At 36.4% G+C, this 22894-nt stretch overlaps 5 protein-coding genes across 10 annotated transcripts in view; 3 read left to right on the forward strand and 2 right to left on the reverse strand.

Annotated features, from left to right (window-relative positions):
- DIP2 (disco-interacting protein 2) overlaps positions 1–6151 on the forward strand; it is a 24879-nt gene extending 18728 nt beyond the window's left edge. For all 4 annotated transcript variants that reach the window (XM_017614843.1, XM_017614846.1, XM_017614845.1 and 1 more), the window contains 5 exons: positions 2979–3348; positions 3504–4164; positions 5023–5477; positions 5541–5689; positions 5887–6151. In XM_017614843.1, coding sequence (XP_017470332.1) covers positions 2979–3348; positions 3504–4164; positions 5023–5477; positions 5541–5689; positions 5887–5990 — 1739 coding nt within the window. In that variant the 3' untranslated portion in view covers positions 5991–6151. The remainder of the gene's footprint in view (positions 1–2978; positions 3349–3503; positions 4165–5022; positions 5478–5540; positions 5690–5886) is intronic.
- Positions 6152–6191: 40 nt separating this feature from the next.
- Csas (CMP-sialic acid synthase) lies at positions 6192–7598 on the reverse strand. 2 transcript variants are annotated; one of them, XM_017614857.1, is made up of 5 exons: positions 7343–7598; positions 7073–7263; positions 6729–6933; positions 6455–6632; positions 6192–6380 (listed from the first exon to the last, which is right to left on the reverse strand). In XM_017614857.1, exons 1-4 carry the CDS (start codon positions 7405–7407, stop codon positions 6455–6457), a joined length of 639 nt encoding a protein of 212 aa, XP_017470346.1. In that variant the 5' UTR covers positions 7408–7598; the 3' UTR covers positions 6192–6380. The 2 variants fall into 2 exon arrangements, with proteins under 2 accessions (XP_017470346.1, XP_017470345.1); XM_017614856.1 differs by having other exon boundaries at positions 6193–6380; positions 6459–6632.
- Positions 7599–10633: 3035 nt separating this feature from the next.
- Ptp69D (Protein tyrosine phosphatase 69D) lies at positions 10634–19286 on the forward strand. 2 transcript variants are annotated; one of them, XM_017614848.1, is made up of 12 exons: positions 10634–10980; positions 11859–11976; positions 12346–14225; positions 14807–15091; positions 16026–16269; positions 16333–17230; positions 17305–17457; positions 17536–17646; positions 17922–18101; positions 18528–18835; positions 18907–19042; positions 19120–19286. In XM_017614848.1, the coding sequence occupies exons 1-12, from the start codon at positions 10845–10847 to the stop codon at positions 19204–19206; spliced, it is 4536 nt and encodes a 1511-aa protein (XP_017470337.1). In that variant the 5' UTR covers positions 10634–10844; the 3' UTR covers positions 19207–19286. The 2 variants fall into 2 exon arrangements, with proteins under 2 accessions (XP_017470337.1, XP_017470338.1); XM_017614849.1 differs by having other exon boundaries at positions 14828–15091.
- Positions 19287–19995: 709 nt separating this feature from the next.
- Spase22-23 (Signal peptidase complex subunit Spase22-23) lies at positions 19996–20965 on the reverse strand. The gene is made up of 3 exons (XM_017614858.1): positions 20686–20965; positions 20331–20597; positions 19996–20266 (listed from the first exon to the last, which is right to left on the reverse strand). The coding sequence occupies exons 1-3, from the start codon at positions 20826–20828 to the stop codon at positions 20137–20139; spliced, it is 540 nt and encodes a 179-aa protein (XP_017470347.1). The 5' UTR covers positions 20829–20965; the 3' UTR covers positions 19996–20136.
- A 233-nt stretch (positions 20966–21198) lies between these two features.
- On the forward strand, positions 21199–22741 carry LOC108362031 (uncharacterized). Its single transcript, XM_017614859.1, has 4 exons — positions 21199–21371; positions 21812–22020; positions 22082–22337; positions 22408–22741. The coding sequence occupies exons 1-4, from the start codon at positions 21311–21313 to the stop codon at positions 22581–22583; spliced, it is 702 nt and encodes a 233-aa protein (XP_017470348.1). The 5' UTR covers positions 21199–21310; the 3' UTR covers positions 22584–22741.
- The last annotated feature ends 153 nt before the right edge of the window (positions 22742–22894 follow it).

Consider the following 22894-nt stretch of genomic DNA (forward strand, 5'->3'; position numbering starts at 1 on the left):
AGAGTGGTACTGATTATGTGTATATGTATTAATATTAAGTTTAAAGTAAATGTTTAATATTATTGTGAGTATATGTTCTTTGTATTAGTCCATAATTGTTGTCTTTGTTTTTACAAACACATGTATGCCAACTTTTATTATTCATTTGAACATCTTTTGTTTTTTCGTTGTATTTCTTTGTTGGATTTAATAAACATAGTGGCCCCTGATGATGCTGGAAATTTCAGCGAAACGTTGGGCAACGAAGGTGGAATAAGTGTTTTATTTGCACCATTAAATAATAGATCACACCAGCCTACAAGTGTACCAAAAATATATTCTACAAAGTGATCGCTACAAAAACCAAAAAAGATATTTTTTTTTTTTAAGCAGAAGATTTTATTTTATGGACTTGAAAATTATGCCGGCTACATAATTTCGAAAATGGGGTTGACGACTAGGTTTCAGAACGCATGAAGAAAGTGTATACATGCATATTGTCGTTTGAAGTACAAAACCGCATATCGTCGTTTTTAAAAACCGCGTAACTGACATTTCTTGCCAAAAATGGGATTTGCTCACACAAGCTCTTGGATCAAGCCTTATCCATTCGTCCTGAAGTGCGATTTCTTTGTAAAAAAGAGAACCATTTTTAAATATGAGTGTGTTTACTCTAAAATATAATGTATGCAACCTCACATACGCGGTTTTATCTTGATATGCGGATTTGCATTTTAAATTAAAAATTTGTCAATGTTAATGGCGATACGCTAATCACAAAGCCTTATTTTTTTCAAAATCTGATGAGAAATTTAAAACTAAATTTGAACCAAAATATAAAAAGGTTTTATCTCGGAAGAATATTCTTTACAATTCGATTTTTAAATCGCAATATTGCATTCAAAATAAGAAAACGAAAAAATAACAATTACGATGAAGTCTTATGTAATAGTTTATATTTTATGTAGTTTTAATAAAAATAGTGCGAGCTACGTATGTAAGTAAAAAATTACCAAGCACTGATTTGTTCTGATTTTGATTAAAAATCAAATTTGGAAAAAAATTGGTGCGACTTTCTTTCTTAGTAAATTTTGTTTGCTTTTTGAACCATTGATCCATCATATGCAAGGCCCAGTAATCAGAGTTTGTACTGCGGAGTTAGGCGAAGGTTCCAAACGTTGCTTTTCAAGCGCTTGTTTTGTATGGGAAAAGGTTTCGCATGCAAAATGATTATCACAATTTATATTTTTTGTGAGAAGAACTTAACAATATTTGACATTTTAGAGACCGAATAATTTGAAAAAAGAAAATAAAATCAAATCAGCTGCTCCATTGATACTACCTTTTCAATGTGCCTTGGGTAGTACAAAACATTGCAAAGAAGTACATTTGACTGTACTTCGAAGTACGAAGTACAACGGCTCAAAAAGAAGTACAGTTCTTCCGAAAGAAGTACGGTTGGTCACATTAAGTATTACATACATATATGGATTTCGGTCATAGAGTATATATGTATTGGTAAGAGAAAAGAAAGAAAAACATCTCTGCGAAAAATATATCAGCTAGGCAGCGCCGTTGTTTTCCGTTCACAAAGCTCGAGAACGGCTATATCGATTTTATTTTTTTTATTTCGGACACCAACTGCAGTCTTTCCAAATATGGTTATAGACTAAAAAAATATCCATGTATGTATATGTTAAATATTTCGAGCTCAACATCGCCTAACCGGATAGCAATACCCTGACAATCTAGGGTGGTATCCCTGCGGTCGATGTCTGCTTCGATAAGACGATACTGCACGGTGTGGTGCGTGATGAACGCTAAGCCACCACCAATATCTCGCTCGCGATCTCGACGGTGCACGTTGTACCCGGCACAATTCAACAGAGTTGAATTTCTGGGCAACTTCGTCTCTTGGACCGCAGCTAACCGCATGGATGTGTGTGTTCTTACCGCCGTTGGCTGTGTGCGCTGCTGTGATGGTTGCCGCCCTGTGATGGTGGCGGGAGGCGTCGCAGTTGAGGTCTGCGACCGAGCAACGCAACACGGGCCCTCGAAGTTCCCCGTCATCCAATCTCGCGTGGTACGCAGACCTGAGCATGCCGTAAAGTGGCACCAGCCAAGGCAGGTCTTGCACTTGACTGATGTCGCATTACGGAATATCCTGGTCTGACATACCGTGCAGATTGTAGGAGAAACCAGGAGTTGTTGGCGGCGGCGTGTGGGTAGTGGTGCGGTTGTGTGTATTCTGTGGTCTGTCGTGGCTGTGGTATGGCCTGTGGTGTTATTTGTTGTTGTGCTGTGGTGACTATGTGAGGCTGCCTAGGTGGGCTGAGGTTAGCCGTGGGGCTGCTCTGTTTGAGCAGCAGGGGGCCACGTACGATGTGGTCCACTGTCGATGTGTTCGTAGTCCTGAGCAGACTCTAAGGTGACTCCACCCCTCGCAGGCATTACACTTGACTGAGGTGGAGTTGTGGTGTAGTCGTCTCTGGCATACACAGCAGGTGTAGATTTCTGGCCCTGGGGCTTACTCGATGCCAGTCCTGAGTAGAAGAATACGTAGTGAATGTAGCCCTATGGACGAGCAACTTCTGAGGTACTTCGCCGACCTAAACGGGGTTATATCGCCGAAACAACAGCCCTTGGTCGGGTAAAACCCGAGTCATTCCGGTACGTAGAACCGGCTGTCGTGGGAATGCGGGACAAAGTTCGCCGGGTCTGCTTGTAAAATATAAAAATAAGACGACTTTAAACGCGTTATAAGTCGAAAATTGGTATCAAAATCTCGCCTTATAAAGCTCTTTAAATGTATTTTGTTTTTTTTTTTTTTTTATAAATAAGGCCATTATATTTTAAACAATAAGATGGTTCTAATGATAACGTCGAAAGCATGATATGGAAATTTTTTCATTGGCTTTGATTTCAATTCATAAAATTTAATTTTATTTGCAGTCGCTGAATAAAACCTTCCTATTATTTCCTCTCTCTCTCTCCCACAGCTTTAATATTTCCACCCGGTTTGGATTTATTATGCGCGTTCTATGGGTGTCTTTATTTGGCTGCTATTCCAATTACCATACGACCACCACATCCACAAAATCTCATTACGACTCTGCCAACTGTGCGCATGATTGTTGATGTCTCTAAAAGTGTTATTGTGCTCTCTATACAACCGATAATAAAATTATTGAAATCACGCGAAGCGGCTGCTTCCATCGATCCGAAAACTTGGCCACCCATATTGGATATTGATGACAATCCTAAGCGCAAATTAATGGCTATTGCAAATGCACCGTTGGACTCAACTGCATATTTGGACTTTAGTGTATCCACTTGTGGTCGCTTAAGTGGTGTGAATATTACGCATCGGTAAGCAGTTGAAAATAATAATGGCAAATGTATCACTTAGGGATATGGAAATTGTGGAAATTTTTTTGTAGCGTCTTTGATAAGCATACTGGTTATATACATTTTTCACATAAGTATTATTTAACTAATCCATTTTATCTCTCCCTTTCCTGCAGCTCCCTTTCTAGTCTCTGCGCAAGCTTAAAATTAGCTTGCGAATTATATCCTTCTCGTCACGTTGCTCTCTGTCTAGATCCGTATTGTGGTCTCGGTTTCGCCATGTGGACCTTAATTGGTGTCTACAGCGGTCATCATTCGATTCTCATAGCCCCTTACGAAGTCGAGACAAATCCCAGCTTATGGTTATCAACATTGTCGCATTATCGGGTGCGTGACACCTTCTGTTCGTATGGCGTCATCGAGCTATGCACGAAGGCACTTAGTAATTCAATACCGATGCTCAAGCAACGTAACGTTGATTTACGCTGTGTGCGCACATGTGTGGTTGTAGCTGAAGAGCGTCCGCGCGTTCAACTCACGCAACAATTTTGTAAGCTCTTCCAAGCGCTCGGCTTGAATACGCGTTGCGTATCCACCTCATTCGGTTGTCGTGTCAATCCGGCTATTTGTGTGCAAGGTGCCAGCTCGGCGGAGAGTGCACAGGTGTATGTGGATCTGCGCGCGTTGCGAAATAATCGTGTGGCGCTTGTGGAACGCGGTGCTCCGAATTCGCTGTGTCTGATAGAATCGGGAAAACTTTTGCCAGGTGTAAAGGTAATCATTGCCAATCCGGAGACGAAAGGGCACTGTGGCGATTCGCATTTGGGTGAAATATGGGTAAGCAATTGTTTGTGTGTGTGCTGCAGGCTGAGAATCGAATATGGAAATTTCGTATGAATGTACATATGTACATTAGAGTGCCTCACTAAAAACGTTGCAGTTTTTCCACAGGAATTATAAAATTTATGTTTTATATTTTAAGACCTGTGCCAAATTATTATATTATATACATAGTCATTTCCAGCGGAAGGTCTAGCGCGAAAAAATATTTTATATAACTTATTTATGGGCAAATTTGGCTACGAAAAATGGTCTCGCTAGGTGGCGCTTGGGTCGAGATATTTTGCTACGGCTTCTTTCAAATTTGGCATATGTAATTGAAGCAAAGTAAGGCATGGATTTGCAAGAAATGGTTCGCCCGAAAACCAATTCGCCCGTTGTAAATACACGGAAGCGAAAAGTTAAGAATTTCAGGCGAAAATTAAACTCATGATAAGGCTGATTAAGATTTACGTGTACTGGACCGATTGGTAAATACCTCCAAAAATAACATTCTGCCTTATCCTGAGTTTCAGCCGAAAAGAAATTCACCCGAAAATTTTATATCCGCCCATAATAAATACATGGAAACCAAAAGTGAAAAGTGAACCGGTTCGGGGAAAATGAAATTCCGATGATAAATTTAAAAAAAAAATTTATGCTGAGCTTTTCAGCTTATCATCTGAGGTCATTTTTTGGAAAAAATATTTAAAAAACTCAATATTTGGCCGTATTTTCAAGTCGGCCCAGCGGAAGTCTTAAAATATAATAAATGAATTAACACCGATGGAAAAGCAGTACCGATTTGTTTTTTTATATGGAGAGTGAGGCACCTTAATGTATACAAACTACCCGTTTTTTCGGTTTCAATTGCAGGTTCAATCACCGCACAACGCTAATGGCTATTTCACCATTTATGGCGATGAAACTGACTATAATGACCATTTCAACGCCAAGCTAGTAACTGGCGCGACAACAGAAGTCTATGCACGCACTGGCTATTTAGGCTTTTTACGACGCACTGAATGTTCGCAAGCGGTTTCCATTTTGGACGAAACCACACCCAGTGTGGCTAGTCGTGACAGTGACAATGAGTCACTTAACTCAATGAGTCAGTTGCATTTGAATTTCTCATCTATGTCAACAGGACCGCAGGCGCCCAGCGTTAGCGGTGATCCATGCTCGCTGGCCAATGTCAATGATCAGGAATTGCACGATGCTGTCTACGTAGTAGGTGCTTTGGATGAGGTAATTACACTGCGTGGCATGAATTACCATCCGATCGATATAGAAAATTCGGTGCTAAGGTGTCATAAGAAAATCGCTGAATGGTAAGATCCAAAGACAGCGTTAAAACTCTGTACTGTTTAATAATTTTTTTTTTTTCAACATAGCGCCGTTTTCACATGGACTAATTTATTGGTTGTTGTGGTTGAGCTTGATGGCAACGAATCTGAAGCATTGGACTTGGTACCATTAGTAACTAATACAGTTTTGGAAGAACATCAGTTAATTGTTGGCGTTGTTGTTGTTGTCGATCCAGGTAATTAAAAATCGGTTTTTATACCTTACTCTTACTAGTCCGGTGTTAATATATTTCTGCTTTGCAACATATCCCATCAGTTTATTTATCGCTCAAGTGACTTCACTTAACTAGCCTATATTGCCGCCTTTTTTCGATTAATTTACAAATATATAACTGCAAACTGCATTTCAATATACATAAAATCTATTTTGCAGGCGTTGTACCCATCAATAGTCGTGGCGAAAAACAACGAATGCATTTGCGTGATGGATTTTTGGCTGATCAGCTTGATCCCATTTACGTCGCATACAATATGTAAATACATATATACAATAGTTACATAAAACATATATACATTCTTACATACATACATACATACATACGATACGTACATACATACATACTATACATACATAAATATATATGACGATACATGAAAATGAAAATTATTTATTATACACTATTAATTTAAGCTTACCAATAATAATGATAATATTAATAATAAAAAATATGTTTAAATATTTTATAGTACTCAAATGAGCTCAATTGCATTTTTATTTAAAAATTTAATCTTTAAAGCAGATTTGTGCAAGCTGCCGTCGTGCCTGTGATACGTGATCCCTGCGCTATAAGACATTCGGCCAGTACAAGATCTGTGCGTGTATCAATTTCCAATGAGTCAACGATGTCGATTTCAACTATACCACATCTGCGAAAAAGTGAAAAATAGTGGCGCGAATGTCTTGAAATATGAAAAACAAGGCAATTTCTTTTTACTTGTACTCACTTTTCGTTTTGAAAACGATTCTCTTCCATCACCAACTGCCTTGTGGAAAAGTAAAACATGCCTGTTTCAATTAATTCACCCGGCCAATCTTGTCGCCGTGGCCTGCATTCTGGCTTGAAATTTAATGGCACTATATTTCCATTTTCCTGCAACTTCCACCGTAATTTATGAGATCTGTGAAAAGGATAACATTGCAGGGAATTATGTATACATACATACATATTAACCATGTCCATCGAAAACTGCATTATGTAGAAAATTTAAGAGTACCTAGTTACTGCAAAAGCGCAATCCCTAGACTCAAATTGCTGCAGCGCTTCGTAGACGTAGTTCTCTTTCAAAAACACTGAAGTGCATTGAAATAATGCTACTCTATTAATAGAGTCGTGGGCAGCTAAAAATTCTTTGACAGACTCCAAGGAGGAAGTATTATCCCGAGCGTAGATGGCATCTCGCTTGTGCACCAAGGCGCCAACTGAAATGTTAAAGATTTAAATTTTTTTATATATATACATGATAAAAACATGGATATATATATGTACGTTTATTAAGACACTTTTTTTTTTGCTATTTACCAGACACAATTTAATTTTTTCTCTTCTTTTTCAACTTACATTTAATCGCCTCGCTTGCTATCAACTCACAATCCGTTGATACCCAAATGTGTTCAAATAAATTGGAACTATTTAATATCGTTATTGTACGTCCTAGTAAAGATGTGCCATTAAGCTTTTCCAGATTTTTATTCGGAATACCTTTAGAGCCACCACGCGCCAATATCAAAGCCTGCACTTCGTCCGCAGCGCTAGCATAGGTAAAAAAATGATTTCAAACGTAAAAAAATATATACATATATATTTTTTTCTAATCGACTGTCCGCTTACCACCAGTTTAAACTCCATACACACCCTTGTATATAAATAAAAAGAAAAATCTTTAAAGAATACATTTTTCTTATCCACTGGTCAGCTCCACACTGAAGTGCAGCGCTATTCTGAATTAGTTTATTGAATTAAATTGATACTAAACACCGCATTAAAAGGTAATTGGTCGTTAAATTAACTAAGCATTCAAATAAAGCTGTATTGTGTTTTTAAATCTGTGGTCAAAGTAGTGAAGCAACAAATCAATGTAGTCTTGAGAGCGGAGCGTTTTATGTGCATGCATGTGTGCATGTTCCCCCTAAAAACGAGATTTCGCTGAGTATGTATACCGAATCCAATTTACGCACTCCAATGCTGGAGGTCTCAGAAAACCGTGAGAAGGGGATCTACCTTGGGTTTTAAATTTAAAGAGATAAAAAGTACTAGGAAACTTCAGCAAAACCGGCCTGGACATTACAGGTCGCGATATTAGGATATTTGTATCGTCATAAAAGTCTACTCACACAGATTCATAGGTGGTCAAAGCACAGCCATAAGCTGGAGTCATGCACCCTGGAAATGGCAAGCTGGCCATGGACCTAAGGTCTTACCAAATTCCTGCTTTTGCCTAACTTCTTTTTGGTTCTGAACAATTGTGTCTTCGGTAACCCCAAGCAACAAACTAAACTTTTGATGGGCGAACTGACTTGAATGACTGTGATCTTTAGCACCGATGTAGTAAGTGGTAAAATGACTTGACCTAAATGAATACAACTGCCCATTTCTACCCATGTGCGTGGATTCTACATTTTAAAAAAGTTGAAAAAAACGTATGTAGTTTCATGTCTATTTCAACATGCGCATCGGGTATTCCCCTATTGGCACTACATTTATGCAGAATTTGTAATATCTTCATCGGAGTGAATCTTTTCTGTACGCGGAATAGTTCTTCCGACTTTGTCGGAGGAAGGCTTCCTCTTAATTCCACTTCTGAATTAAGCCAGAATAGATAACTATGTAGCATTTTGCACTAATCAGATTAAAATGCTTCTATAGTGCATCAATATTTCTATCGATACAGTTCTGTATTCTTGATGTCCCTGTACAGCGTTCGGAATTCAAGCGCATTGTTCTCGCCCCGGATGCAGTTACGTATTGTCCAGCGCCGCTGTAAATCGTGCCTCGTTGAAAGGAAAATCTATGTACGACTCTATGATCCCTTATACAGTCGTGAAATTTCGGCAAGACATATCCAATTGGCAAATCATGCTGAAGGAGAGCGTTGCTGTAGTTGAGACTAGGGATGTTCCGATACAAGTAAATACGAGTATGTACTCGATACTTTTGTTTCGATACCAAATACTTTTTTACTCGAATCGTTGTTTCGATACCTACTTGGTATCGAAAGAAAAGTACTTGTATCGAATCGATTTGAGCAAGTGCCATATCTTGCCGGCTATATTTTTTCTATGGAAAATAATTGCTTCGATTTTATGAAAAATAATTGCTTTACGCAATGGAACCGCCAAAATGTGTTGCTAATGAACAAATATATGTATCCATACCTCTACTGCAATTATATTGAAAATATTTGAGATAGGGCGTTTTGAATCGGCAGCTGAGATAAGGCATTTTTGAACCGAATTGTGAAATAGGATGTTCTTGAAAAGTTCTCAATCAAATTTCGAACTAGGGATGAAAAATTATCGATATAAGTAGGTATCGATACATTCGGCTTACTCATATAAGTAGTATCGAAATTGCGATTTGAGTAAGCTCAGTTGAGTAGGTATCGATACTTTCATGGTATCGGAACGTCCCTAGTTGAGACTGCTAAAATAGCAAGGCGAATTTATATGATTTCTTCGCCTTAAATGTATTTTGTTTTTGCTTTTACTGATATGACAGCACACCTATCACAAACAAAAACAAAATACAAGGCGAATTTATACAAGGTAGTGTTACTTGCGAATTTGGATTTTCGCCGCCGTACTTCCTAATGTCAAAATGATGTGTAAAAGCAGTGTTAAGAGAGAAATGTCAGGTGGAGACGGCAAATTTCAAATGTTATACCATATCTGTCTTGCCGAATTTATTATACCTTGGATATAACACACGGGCGAATCGTAACGAATCGCGGCGAATTCGTAAGGATCTATTGATTTTAGATGCTTCCGTTTTACATTGCGTTCAAGTGCATTATAATCGTTTGAATTCATTGCCCATATAATAGATAATTAAGTGACAGTTCACTCCGTTCCGTTACTTCCATTATAATCCAAGCATTACCATCGCTGTCTTTACATCAGCTGTCATTTCGTAGATTGACAACTCATTTTTCATTTTACTGCACCTTCTACACAGGGTACAGATCGATCCGATTGGCTTTATGCCATTATGAAAGTGATATGTTAAGATATACTACGTTTATACGCACGTTTTCATTTGCATAATGGTAACCTTTTCCGTATAAATGCTGAGTTAATTTTTTTTTTTGCAAATAACTAAATCACGCAAATAAGTATTGATTAGTGGTACTATTTGCAAATAAGCGCAAGACGCCGCCATTCTTAGGTTTATTTTCTTTTTCGATGGTCATCTTATTGCCTTTTTTATAATCAAGACGTTGCCATTTTTTAACTTTATTTTCTTTTTCGATGGTCATATTATTGCCTTTTTATATTAATTAATATTAAGAAAGAATTTTTCACCATCGAATAAACAGTGAGTTAGGTATTTGCAAATTATTTTTATTTGCAAATATCTTACGTATAAACATGTTAACAACAAGTTGCCCCTCATGAGAAAACGGGACAACGTTAAAATACTTTTAGTAGAAAATGGAGACGTGGGGTTACACCATTTGAAACCTCTACTGGTTGCAGGCGTTTCCTGATGTATCTCAATCTAAACGTAGCATTATAAAGCATACAGTGCCACATCGTTTAAAATCGATATAATTTTTTTTTTTTTAATTTTAGCTCATTAAATTTACTTAAATTAAGCAATTTTCATGCATTTATTTATAAAATAATGTATGACAAGAAACAGTATTGAAATAATACAACGTATGGTGCAAAATTAATTTCGATCTGCATTATTTAAAATTTTTTTTGTTTTATCAGTTTTTTTTAAATGGCAATTTATTTATTATTGCCCTTACGTATTTTTCGATCTTGAACTATGAACTAAATTATATTTATTTATACAATTTGAAAAATTTCTAAATTGTTGCAGTTAATTTCATCGTTATATTCCATCCCAACTCTCTGTGTTTCACATTTATACCTGTTCCATTTTTGTTTCATTTACAAGCAACTTTGGAATTTCAAGAACAAACAACCCTGCCTTGTGTATTAGGAAGTATAAATTTGTTTGTGGATCCGGCATATATCGAATATTTTACAGTTGTGATGTTGCGCTTAAAATATTTTTGTATAGTGCTTGTAATAAGAAAATAGAATTAAGTTTTTATTAAATAAGTGAAACGACTGCCCGCAGAAAACAAAAACAGACACAAAAAATGAGCCAAACAAATGTGGAGAATACTTTTCGCTACATTTTATGCCGGAGACGGATGTTTTTGTTTTCGACTTTAAAAATACTCATTTGCATGATTTTACTTATGAATGAACAGCTAAAAGGAGCACAATCTCAAGGTAGGAAGTATAAATTGGAAAGATACAACTAAAAATACCTAGAAAAATTTTCCAAAACGCATTAAACGGGGTGGAGTATACAGAAGTGGTGTGTACTTATGTATATATTTATATATGACTTAATGCTATTCGTTTGTTGAGTATATAAAAAGAATAAAGTATTTTTAATCAAAATATTGAAAGTGTCTTATCCAATAAATTGCAGGAAAAAATCAAGAATTTTTCATATTGTGATAGTTTTCTGTTAAAGAGGCGAATGTGCGAGGAAATTCTGGTATGAGTGTACGCTGACGACGCCCAATCAGTTGGTCATTTCAAGGGGTGTGAGAAGCGGGAACAGCCGAGAAATAACTATGTACATACATCACAGAAAAAGTGTCTATGCACATATATTTGCGTAACTCCTTTAAGAAGATATAGTCTTAATAATATGGTAGCCTTTAGATTAAATGAACATTAAAAAAATATACTTACTTTAATTAAATTATTCCACTTAGTTTAAATCCTAGTAAAGCTGCTTACTGAAAACTTTCCTGTTAATAGAGAACGTCGCCTACAGCTTAGTGCGTCCCATCCCGGTAGTACGGCTTGTGTGTGAATTCCCAGACTTCCGGCGGATATCAAAATAATATAAAATAATCAGCTAATATCATTAGTAGTAATACGTTTCTGATATAAATAAGTAACTATTAAAAACCATATTATTTTCTTTGTCGACAACAAAGACATAAATTTGGCTTAAACACTTGTTGAGGGTGGATACACTATAAAGTAGATGTAATAATACATACGTTTTTCTTTAACCACTGATCCTCGAAATACAAAATTTTTTTCTTTTGTAGTTTTTTAACTCTATTTTATCTGTTTTTCACTTTCAGCACTGATAGCCGTTGAGATTGGCCATAATTTTACAATTATCTGTAATACAACACAACAGTTTGTAAGCAATGTCACATGGAAACACAACGAAGAAGTTATTGCGAATAACAATAAAAGGTAAATATTTTTCGACTTTAATAAAAAATCAATAAATATTATTGTATTGATAATGTTATAATGCTTTGTTGCTTGTATATGCATAATTACATGGCTCTGTACAGACGTAAATATATTTATTTATTTATTTACGCTCATACGGATATACATATCATGATACATATAACGAATAAACACACACGCATACATATGTACACCTAAAACTTGGATTGGATTGGCCAATTAGTTGTTAATTAGGGGCATGATGTAAGCGTTAATTAATTATAGTCGAACTCTCATTGGAAGATCACTTCTATACAAATTGTATGACATCTTAGCATTTTCCTTTTTCTAATAAAACTGATTACTATTTTTTATTTTTTGATCCAGGGTAACCTCCACATTCACCAAGCCGTCTGCCATTGAAAGCATCAATGAAATCGAAGAAGAAACGAAACGTAGTTACGAAAGTACATTATTTGTGGCCGATACACATTTTGCTGATGCGGGCATCTACTCATGCGAGCCAACACGAAATGGTAGTGTGTCCAGCTTTACCGTGCAAGTACTGCAGTCGCCGCGCATCGTTGCGAGCAGCGAAGAGAAGGTGAAGCAAAGGATCGGCCACGCTGTGGAACTCTACTGCCTCTTGGAAGTATTTCCACACAACGAAACATTTTATAAGCAATTAAAATGGTTGAAAGATGAAAATTCAGCCGTTGATTTCTTGGATAAAGCCACGAATCTCAGTTTGGTAAATGCTACACATGTTAATCATACACTTAGTTTGACAGAAGTCTACAAGAAAGAGAATGGCACATATAGTTGTGTTGCTTACAATACACTTGGCGCGATTGTGTCGAAAAAGGATATGGCAGTTTTGGTTATGGATGTACCACAAGTGAGCATTGACTATGTTAAAGCAGTGGGCGCAGATAAAATATATTTAAATTGGACTGTTAACGATGGTAATGATCCAGTGCAAAAATACTTCATACAGTATAAGGAGGAAGGTTCCAGCACATTGAAATATTATAATCACATAATTGGTGGCCGCAATACTTCGTATGTATTGGAGAAGTTTCAGCCGAACACCAGCTATACACTGCGCATTAGTGCAAAGAATAGTATTGGAAGTGGGGCGCCATATCAGTATCCGCTACCGATACGTACATTGGAAAAAGATCCGATTTTTATACCTAAAGTAGGCACCACTGGTAGTACACCATCAACTATCACAATTGGCTGGGATCCACCGCCACTTGATATGCTCCCCTACATACAATACTATGAGCTGGTGGTTGCCGAAGCTGGAGAAATTCCGCGCATTGTCGAAGAAACGGTATATCAGCAAAATTCTAGAAACTTGCCATATATGTTTGATAATCTCAAAACTGCCACCGAGTATGAATTTAAGGTACGCGCCTGTAGTGACCTCACAAAGCAATGTGGACCCTGGTCAGAAGTGGTGAATGGCACAACAATGGATGGTGTGGCTAGTGAGCCTACAGATCTATATATTTCATGTGATCACAAAAACAACACCCGTCACTCAGTCGCCGTTAGATGGCATATGCCGAAAGTGCCAAATGGCAAAGTGGTTTCTTACCACATACAATTAGATGGTCTCGTCATATATAAGCTTGATGGAAAATTGCGCAATGAAACATGGGGACCGAAAATACGTCGCGTCGACGAGCCGCATCATAGCACAATCTACAACGGTGTAAATCCCAATACAAACTACACAGTCACAGTTTCGGCTATTACGCGCCATCGCAAAATCGGTGTACCTGCCAATGCACAATGCACGATGCCCATTGCAGTACCCGATACCATCAGTCGTATCATGTGGACGAAAGTGAAGGCAGCCGATGATAAATGCGTATTTAAACTCTTTGTGCCTCGTATCAGTGAACGTAATGGTCCCATATGTTGCTATCGTCTGTACTTAGTGCGTATGGGCAATAATAAGAATGAGTTGGCATCGCCCGAAAAGCTAAACATTTCCACCTATCAAGAGGTGCATTCGCCAAATAACACTGAAGGTGGCGCATATTTGGCGGAGATGTTCTCCGATGCCCAATATAGATCGGAAGTATTTTTGGGCGATGGCAAACGATTTTTCGAACACCAAGGCTTGACAGCAGTTGAGGCAGATAAAGCTTGCCGCCAGTGTCTGCGTGGTCAGCCATTTTTGCGCATTCAACCACGTGAGCCAGCCACGCTTTCGAAAGTCGATATTCCAAACACAGAGATATCTACGGACGGTAAGAAAATTATTGATTATATACTGTGACGAACAAAAGTATGGGCACAGAGAACTTCTCGCATATATGCAAAGTTTTTCATTCTAATTGCTTTTCGATATTGTTAATAAATATATAGTTCTCACTACACCAAAGAATATAAAAATAAAATCTCTAAACTTTTTGCAAAACTCAGATAATTCAATAAATTTGCAATTTTCTAAGTATACAGTTTTATAGACTATTTAATATTAGTATAGCAAAATTTAAAGTTTTTCATTCTAATTTCTTGTCGATAATTTTTTTATAAAAATTAAGTCCTTACTACAGCAAAGAATATAGAAATAAAATCTCTAAACTTTCTGCAAAAACTCAGGAAAATTCAATGAACTTGCAACTTTCTATTCAGATTTTTTTATGCCGTTTATAGACCAGTCAATTTTAGTATAACAAAGTGCAATTTTGAAGTTGCTAGATTTTCGAGTTTTTTGAATTTTCGTGAAAGTTTGCATATTTTGCGAAAAATTGTATGTACTTTATTCGAAGCGGAATTTTTTGGTACATATGTGTAGGTATATGAATCAAATATTTGTGTTATACAGCTATTATTAAAACTGCACCAGAAATGTCACAGCGCGAACAACTTAAAGCCAGTAATCTCACCGAAGCCGCCTCAAAGATTCTAGATAAAAAACGCCGGCGACGACGTAGACGTAATCCCAAAGTTATTGCAGGCGTCAACAATGATATACGTTTCGATAATCTGATGCTTAGCGAAAATGAATCGAATTCGAATGCTGTGCCAAGCTACCAGTTGGCGTCAGACGAAGTAGTCGATGGAGAGATCGATATGAATAGTAATTATACGGGGTTTCTGGAGGTTATAGGTGAGTATGTTGCATACGCTAATTATATCAAGAATAATACTAATATTTATATCGAAATCTTAAGGAAAACGTTAGGAGTATCTCATTTATGTAACGATTTTTTTACGAATTTTCAAAGAAAATTATATGAAGTGGTTGACACGAATTCGTAAAGAAATTTCTGTACGAAAAATAAAGAAAATTCTGGAAAAATTCTGAAAGATATTCTTCACATAGCAGCATTATTTTCGTTGCTTCACAGATTTTCTTCCGAAATTTCGTAAAAGAATTGGAAGTGTGCGTAGTTTATTTCATTTTAGAAAATTCGGCAAAAGATCGAATTAAGTCTTAACGAATTTTTTAAGATTTCTTTACAATGACGAATACTGTGAAAAAATGGTTTGCAAGGTAAACACAATAAAACATTTTTTTAATTATATATCGATAAATATATCAATTGTTATTATCTCAATCTTTGTATATCGATTATGATAAATATTTAGATAAATATCAAAAATAAAAAATAATAGTGTAAATAAAGAGTAAAAAAATAAGAATGAATTCAACAAAAACTATATAGATTGCTGAGTGGAAGATCGACCTATCTCGGCACCTAGTTCGAAAATGCCCTATCTTAAAAAACCTTTCAAGAACGCCCTATTTCAGAATTTTATTAAAAACGCCCTATCTGAGAAATTAGTTCAAAAACGCTCTATCTCACTTCAAAATGTATTGAAAATGTGCTGAGATAGGGCATTTTTGATTCTGCAGCTAAGATAGGGCGTTTTTGAAACGAATTCTGAAACGGCGTTCTTGAAAAGTTCTTTGAGATACGGTGTTTTCGAACTGGCCGCTGAGATAGGTCAATCTTCCACTCAGCAGTCGATATGTGGATAACGACAAATACGAGCCTTGTAAGCGCATAATTATCGACTAAATCCTCTACTCTTTTTAGTACGCGATGGCGATGTTGTACTTACTGCATACAGTAATTATTTTGAAATAATTACACCTGGTACTGTGCCCGAAAACTTCCAAGCTGATCAAGATTTATCAGTGGTGCTTAATATAGTCATACAAGCGCTTGCCATACTCATTGGCATTGTTTTGGTGCTCATTGTGGCCACATGTTTCTTGCATCATTACAATACAAAGAATTCCGTGCCAGGCGAAGAGATCAGCTTGAGGGATTCATTAAGGTAAGTGACGCTGGCTTTAATTTTCAAAATAATTAATATTTAATTTTATACTCTCCCCCATAGTCGCGCGCTATTCCGTGGTCGCACACCAAATCATCGTCACTTTATTGGTTCAGGCAATGGCAAGGCATCGGACATCGGTCCAATTCATAAGACGGATTTATGCACAGCATATCGAAATCGTCATAAGGACACTGACTATGGGTTTCTACGCGAATACGAAATGTTGCCTAATCGATTTAGCGATCGTACAACTAAAAACTCTGATATGAAAGAAAATGCATCGAAGAATCGCTATCCAGATATCAAGGCTTACGATCAGACACGGGTGAAATTGTCCCAGCTAAATGGCATACAAGGCTCTGATTATATAAATGCTAACTTTGTTATTGGCTACAAGGAGCGTAAAAAGTTCATTTGTGCACAAGGCCCCATGGAGAGTACTGTAAGTGACTTCTGGCGTATGATCTGGGAGCAACACCTGGAGATTATAGTCATGTTAACAAATTTGGAAGAGTATAATAAATCGAAATGTGCAAAATATTGGCCTGAAAAGATATCGGATGCAAAACAGTTTGGCGAAATCACTGTGAAATTTGTAGCTGAAAAGAAACTTGGCGATTATTTGGTGCGTAATTTGGATGTAACACGCCGTAATGCGACTGGGAATGAAGAAGATGAAGAACGGCGCCAAATTACACAGTATCATTATTTGGTGTGGAAGGACTTCATGGCACCAGAACATCCACATGGCATTATAAAATTTGTTCGACAAATCAATGCAGTTTACTCAGTGCAGCGCGGCCCCATTTTGGTGCATTGCAGCGCTGGGGTGGGCCGTACAGGTACGCTTGTCGCATTAGATTCACTTATACAACAGCTGGAGGAGGAAGACCAAGTATCGATATTCAATACGGTATGCGACTTGCGGCACCAGCGAAATTTCCTTGTACAATCATTGGTGAGGCGCTGACTACGAAATTAATATAGAAATATATGCAAATTTCATTAAAACGTTTTTTTTCTAATTTGCAGAAACAATATATTTTTCTATATCGTTCATTGCTTGATATTGCACAGTTCGGTAATACGGAGCTGTCGGCTGTTTCACTTTCCAGTAAAATTGATAGCCTCAAGCAAAAATTGAACGATGGCAAGGATAAAAGCAAATTAGAAATAGAATTTGAGGTTAGCTAAGTTTGAGCTAAGCACTGTTTTTGGTTTCTATTTGCTTCTTTTGTTTATATTAATATTACTTTTTTATAGAAACTTCTTGCCATAACTGATGAAGCAGCAAAATCTTCGGCCGTGGGCAGCAATGAGGAAAATATGTCGAAGAATCGTAACGAATCAATCATACCTTACGACCGCAATCGAGTAAGTATTTTTATGTATGTATGCATATTTACATTTTAAACTAAAATAAATTAGTGCGTAAAATAGAGTTTTACGCAAGTATTAACAGCTGTACACGAACAGTGTTATACTATCTTAAAGCTACAGAACTATGCTAAATTGAATAGAACGAATACGCTAAAGTAGCAGCGTAGCTACATCGATAGAGATATAGATAATATCGAGGAATATACCGATAACGTTTATTCGTTTGATTTTAAAATATAAAATAAAGATATGTATATCCTCAATTTCAGGTTATACTAACACCCATACCGATGAAAGAGAACTCCACCTACATAAACGCCTCATTTATCGAGGGTTATGATAATTCAGAAGCATTTATAATTACACAGGATCCCTTGGAAAATACAATTGGTGATTTTTGGCGCATGATATCTGAACAAAGTATAACCACACTTGTGATGATATCTGAGGTAAGCAAATTTTATTATCCTTCGATCAATTCTCGCTAGCTTATAGTGAAAAGTTGCTAAGTCAATTTTAAAAAATCCTACAGAGTAGGAAAAGTACTTGTAGCACTTTCTTCACATATTATGGAAGACATTGAATGCAACATTTTTCTCGTGTAAAGTAAATCAAAACTCTATACGAATCAGATGTATTCGATGTTAATAAAAAAATTTCGTACTATTTCTCTTTTGGACTTGCCTTTCATCGAATATAATCGGCAAAAAAAAATAAAACATGTACCTTAATCCTTTTGACGAAGCATTTTTGCTTCCTACATCAAAATATGAGGCTTCACAAAAGGTTCTTTTCACTCTAGGGTAGCAAGACACAAGTATATATGTACATGTGTAAATAATTCAAAACAATTTTGCATCATGGCGCTTTTACAGATTGGTGATGGACCCAGAAAATGTCCACGCTACTGGGCAGATGATGAGATTCAATACGATCATATACTTGTAAAATATATGCAAAGTGAAAGCTGTCCATACTATACGCGTCGCGAATTCAACGTAACAAATTGTAAAATTGATGATACAATAAAAGTGACACAATTTCAATATAACGGCTGGCCGACTGTCGATGGTGAGGTGCCAGAAGTTTGCCGTGGTATTATAGAACTCGTCGATCAGGCGTTAAATCATCATAACAGAGATAAAAGTATTGGTTGTAAATCACCCCTGACTGTGCATTGCAGGTAATTTAAGCGCATAAATAACGCTTTTTTTCCATGAAAGAAAAAATACCTATGTGTCGTATTATTTGTAGTTTGGGCACCGATAGGAGCTCAATATTTGTGACCATGTGCATATTGGTGCAGCAGTTGAGAACCGAAAAGAGCATTGATATTTGTTCAACGGCTAGAAAGATACGATCTCAGCGGCCAAGGCTATTAAATTCATTTGTAAGTGTAAAAGTAAAAAATTGCCAAGTAATTAACGCTGTAATAATTTATGTAAATTTTTCGTTAAATATTTGCAGGCACAATACGAGTTCCTACATCGTGCCATAGCCAACTACGCTGACTTGCACAAACTGTCGACAGAAACTGCGTCTTCTGAGTGTTAATAATTAAGCTATTAAAAAGTGAATAATTTATAAGTATACATCACACACTTACACATACTGATTAGTCATAAACATTTAAAGTAAAACATATAAATATATATAATACATATATATGTATATCTAAGCACAAAAAAGTATTTGTAATGCATAGAAATCATATTCATTTATTGTGTAAAACTTCGCGAACCCAACCACAACAAGAACAAAAAAAAAAAATAACAATAACTTAATGTTTAAAAATTGACTTATGTATAAGTTTTTTCTACCTAAGTTTATTTAGCAGACTACCAAAGGACAGCCCGTAAATAAAAAAAATATTTTAGATAAAACCAAAATGTGCTGGAACTTTTGAAGTATTGCGTTTGAATGGGGAATCGAAGTTATCAACGATTAGGGGGATTGCCAGCTCGTGCTTGCAGGTATTGAAAATTTGAAAAATACCTATAAAGAAAAATATATATTTTTTTAAAGCGTCGCCCGTCTGATGGGAAGAGAGAGAAATGCCGCTGATGGGACAGGAATTCGTGTCGCTCAGGCAACTTTTAACCCACCGGGAATTGATTTACGCGCTATGAAGATTTGTTTTAAAAGCTAACCATTTGTGAACAACGCCCATTATTGGACTTTTAATCTTTATGAGGACTTTCAGAAATCAATACAATACATTCATTAGAACCCGGCGTCCTTAACACTGCAAGCATCAGAAATTGACCAATTCAATGATTTTGTAGCCGTAGACCTTTATTCCAAAACCTTCCTGATTTCTTGTGCTTACGAGGAAAAAACGCATTACTATTAACTCTTATTTATTGAGGATCGAAATTAAGAAGTACATACATATACGCACGTATTGTTTTCATATACATAATTCTAATTTGTGTTTAATTTACTTATTGAAAATTAAGTTCAAAACATGATTGTAGGCATAACCTACACTGGAGCTACTGAATACTCAGCCGGAAATTTGAAGATGTGTGAGCCAAGTGATTTGATAGTAGGCAACAAGCCGGCATTCGGTATAATATTCCATGACAAATATAATGAAACATTTTTATTGTTCCTGTGGAATCAAAAGAAATTAAAAAATATGTATGTACAATAAAATTGCTAAGCAAATAACTCACTTCAATCCATTGCCATCATCCCAGAAGTAATATTTAGTATTCATATTCTTAAAATCAAGCGCCGAATTTTCGCCACGCAAAATGATCTTATCCCACAGCACAACTTGATTTAGTACGTTGTCCTGTGTCTTATATTCCGCGGTCAAGTAAAGGAACAATTGTTTTACATTCCAATTGAAAAGGCTGGTGAGGTTCGTTTCCAAATCGAAGGTGAGAAAGCCCAAGTCATGTTTCTCACGCGAGGCGCCGTAGTCGGGCACGTTTTTACTGATACACAATGATAAATTTTGGAATAATGAATAGGTATACAAAAATTGGTCCTGCCTTCAAATATGCAGGTATACATAGTACTTACACCAACACTTTTACGGTGTTTACGTGTGCAGTTGTCCTGCTGTCTAGGAATACAGTTGAAAGAAAGCAGCAAAATGTTAAACAGGCTAATACGCTTAACGAGTAAGCAACTGTTGCATTGCCCCGCGTTAGTACCGTATGCATATTTATTTGTTTTTTTGTAAATAGCAAAGAAATTAATTTAACTAACTACACGTATACCATTGACACGTAGAAAATAGCCGCCGATTGTCAAACAGCAGGGATATGTAATGTACGAAATTATTAAATGGATTCAGTACAGTACAGGGTGCTCCAAAGGATTAGAAGTAAATTGTTTGCAAATACAAAGTTTTCGATGGATTCTTGGTGCTGTTTACTACAAGGTAAATAAACAAAAAGAGATTAAATAGTTAACAAATCATGTGGGCAATTGTGTTTAATTACTAAATTTTACTTCAAAAATTTATTTAATAAATACTCAAATTATGTATTCTATAAGTGGATAGAGTGGTACAGTTCCACTGATTCCATATTTTCTTCTGAGCCATGCTGTACCCAGCAAGTAATTAATTTTTTAGCCAGCTTGTTGAACGTAAACATTTGTGGGCGTATTAAAATAAAGTGTTCGTCGGGTATTATTTATAATGAAACCAATTGTTGTGTTGACGTCTAGCGGAGAAGAGAAGCCACAAAATATAATCAAAGGTATGTATCTAAAGTAAACGTGATCAAATTTGCCGCTTTTTCACAATAATTGATTGAAAGTTAAGCGATCGATCCCATCAAAGGTCGATTCATCATAGGGTAAAAGCGCACTTTAGCGGAACCAGGCGTCCTACTCGTTTTTGCGTAGGCGGCATTCGGCCGCACTTAGGGATTATAACCCTCAGGCAGTAGAATTCTACTTTCTGTGTTGCCAAAGAAGGGGCAGACCAACTTTCATTTACTCCATTTATTTGCATAAAATTCATCAAAACATGATGCGAAAAGTGCAAAGTGCAAGTGTTTTTTGCGAATAACTCTTAAATTAAGTGTTGCTAGAGGGACAGTCCTTGGGGAGATATAAATCCGGGTCGTTCCGGTTACGTCGACCCGACTGTCGATGAAGCTAGGTGACTATTATAATTAGCTTTTTACTATTATAGGTATCCTTAACACGATTGGAAATCCCACAGAAAGCACCGAGTCTATTACTATTGGTTCATCCACATATTTGACTTATTTATGTGATCTTAAAACCAAGTATTATGAAAATACCATCGCTTTGTTGCCCTATGAAGGCAATATCTGTGAACTACCCGAAGATGTTTTGAAGGCTACAGAGATGCTAATGTTCTACTTCGATCCGGACAATGTAAATCTCTATACTACCAGTTGCGGTTAACAAATTACTAATTTAATTCCTATATTTTTAGAAATCATTTAAGCAAAAACTGCCTGACCTTTGCAAACTTGTAACCAATAATGACATCGAATTGGGCTTATTGTTGACTAGCAAACTCTTTGATGATGCAAAACAAGGGCTGACTTATGAAAGCGTAAAAGAATGCTGTAAATTCCAGTTTGATGTAATAGAGCTCAGCAATGATGAGGCTGCTGAAGAAGCCGGAGGATATGAAGAAATCGTCGAGGCATTAAAAAATAATATTTGGTCTAATGTTAAAGTACCGGGTAAGCGATTTCTCTCATAAGACATATAAAATCCTTTAGTAATTTGTAATTCGTTAAAAAACTTGGGAAGGTGGCAACATAGATGGGCAAGAAGGCGATATGGAAGAGCAGTTGGAAAGCTTCGAAAATTTACTATCGAGCATTCAAAACTTTAAACGTATATCGAATGGCATGGAACGAGATCAAATGCTCGATGAAGCAGAAAAATTAGCTGAACTTTTTATTAAAATGATGAATGAAGATTAAATGTGATAAATTTTCGAGGATTTTAAGTTAAACAAGAATGTGTATGTAATAGTATGTAGTAGATTAAAAATCAATAGCCAACGATCGTTCTGAAGTGTTAAAGGAATTTATACATACATAATTCAACAGAAATATGAATTTCTCGCATTCAACCTCAATATATGTACATGTCCTATAAGTGGGAACCAGGTATACTCTATAAAACGATATATGTACATAAATATGTGCCAATCCGGTGTATTTTTATTTGGCCCCTAGATCGCTTGTTCGTTTTAGGCAATAACAAAAATTTTGCCAATCGGCTCTAATAC

Source organism: Rhagoletis zephyria, unplaced genomic scaffold (genome assembly GCF_001687245.7).
Source record: "Rhagoletis zephyria isolate East Lansing unplaced genomic scaffold, Rhagoletis_zephyria_1.1 Rzeph_scaffold_00911, whole genome shotgun sequence".
In the NCBI taxonomy this organism is placed as follows: domain Eukaryota; kingdom Metazoa; phylum Arthropoda; class Insecta; order Diptera; family Tephritidae; genus Rhagoletis; species Rhagoletis zephyria.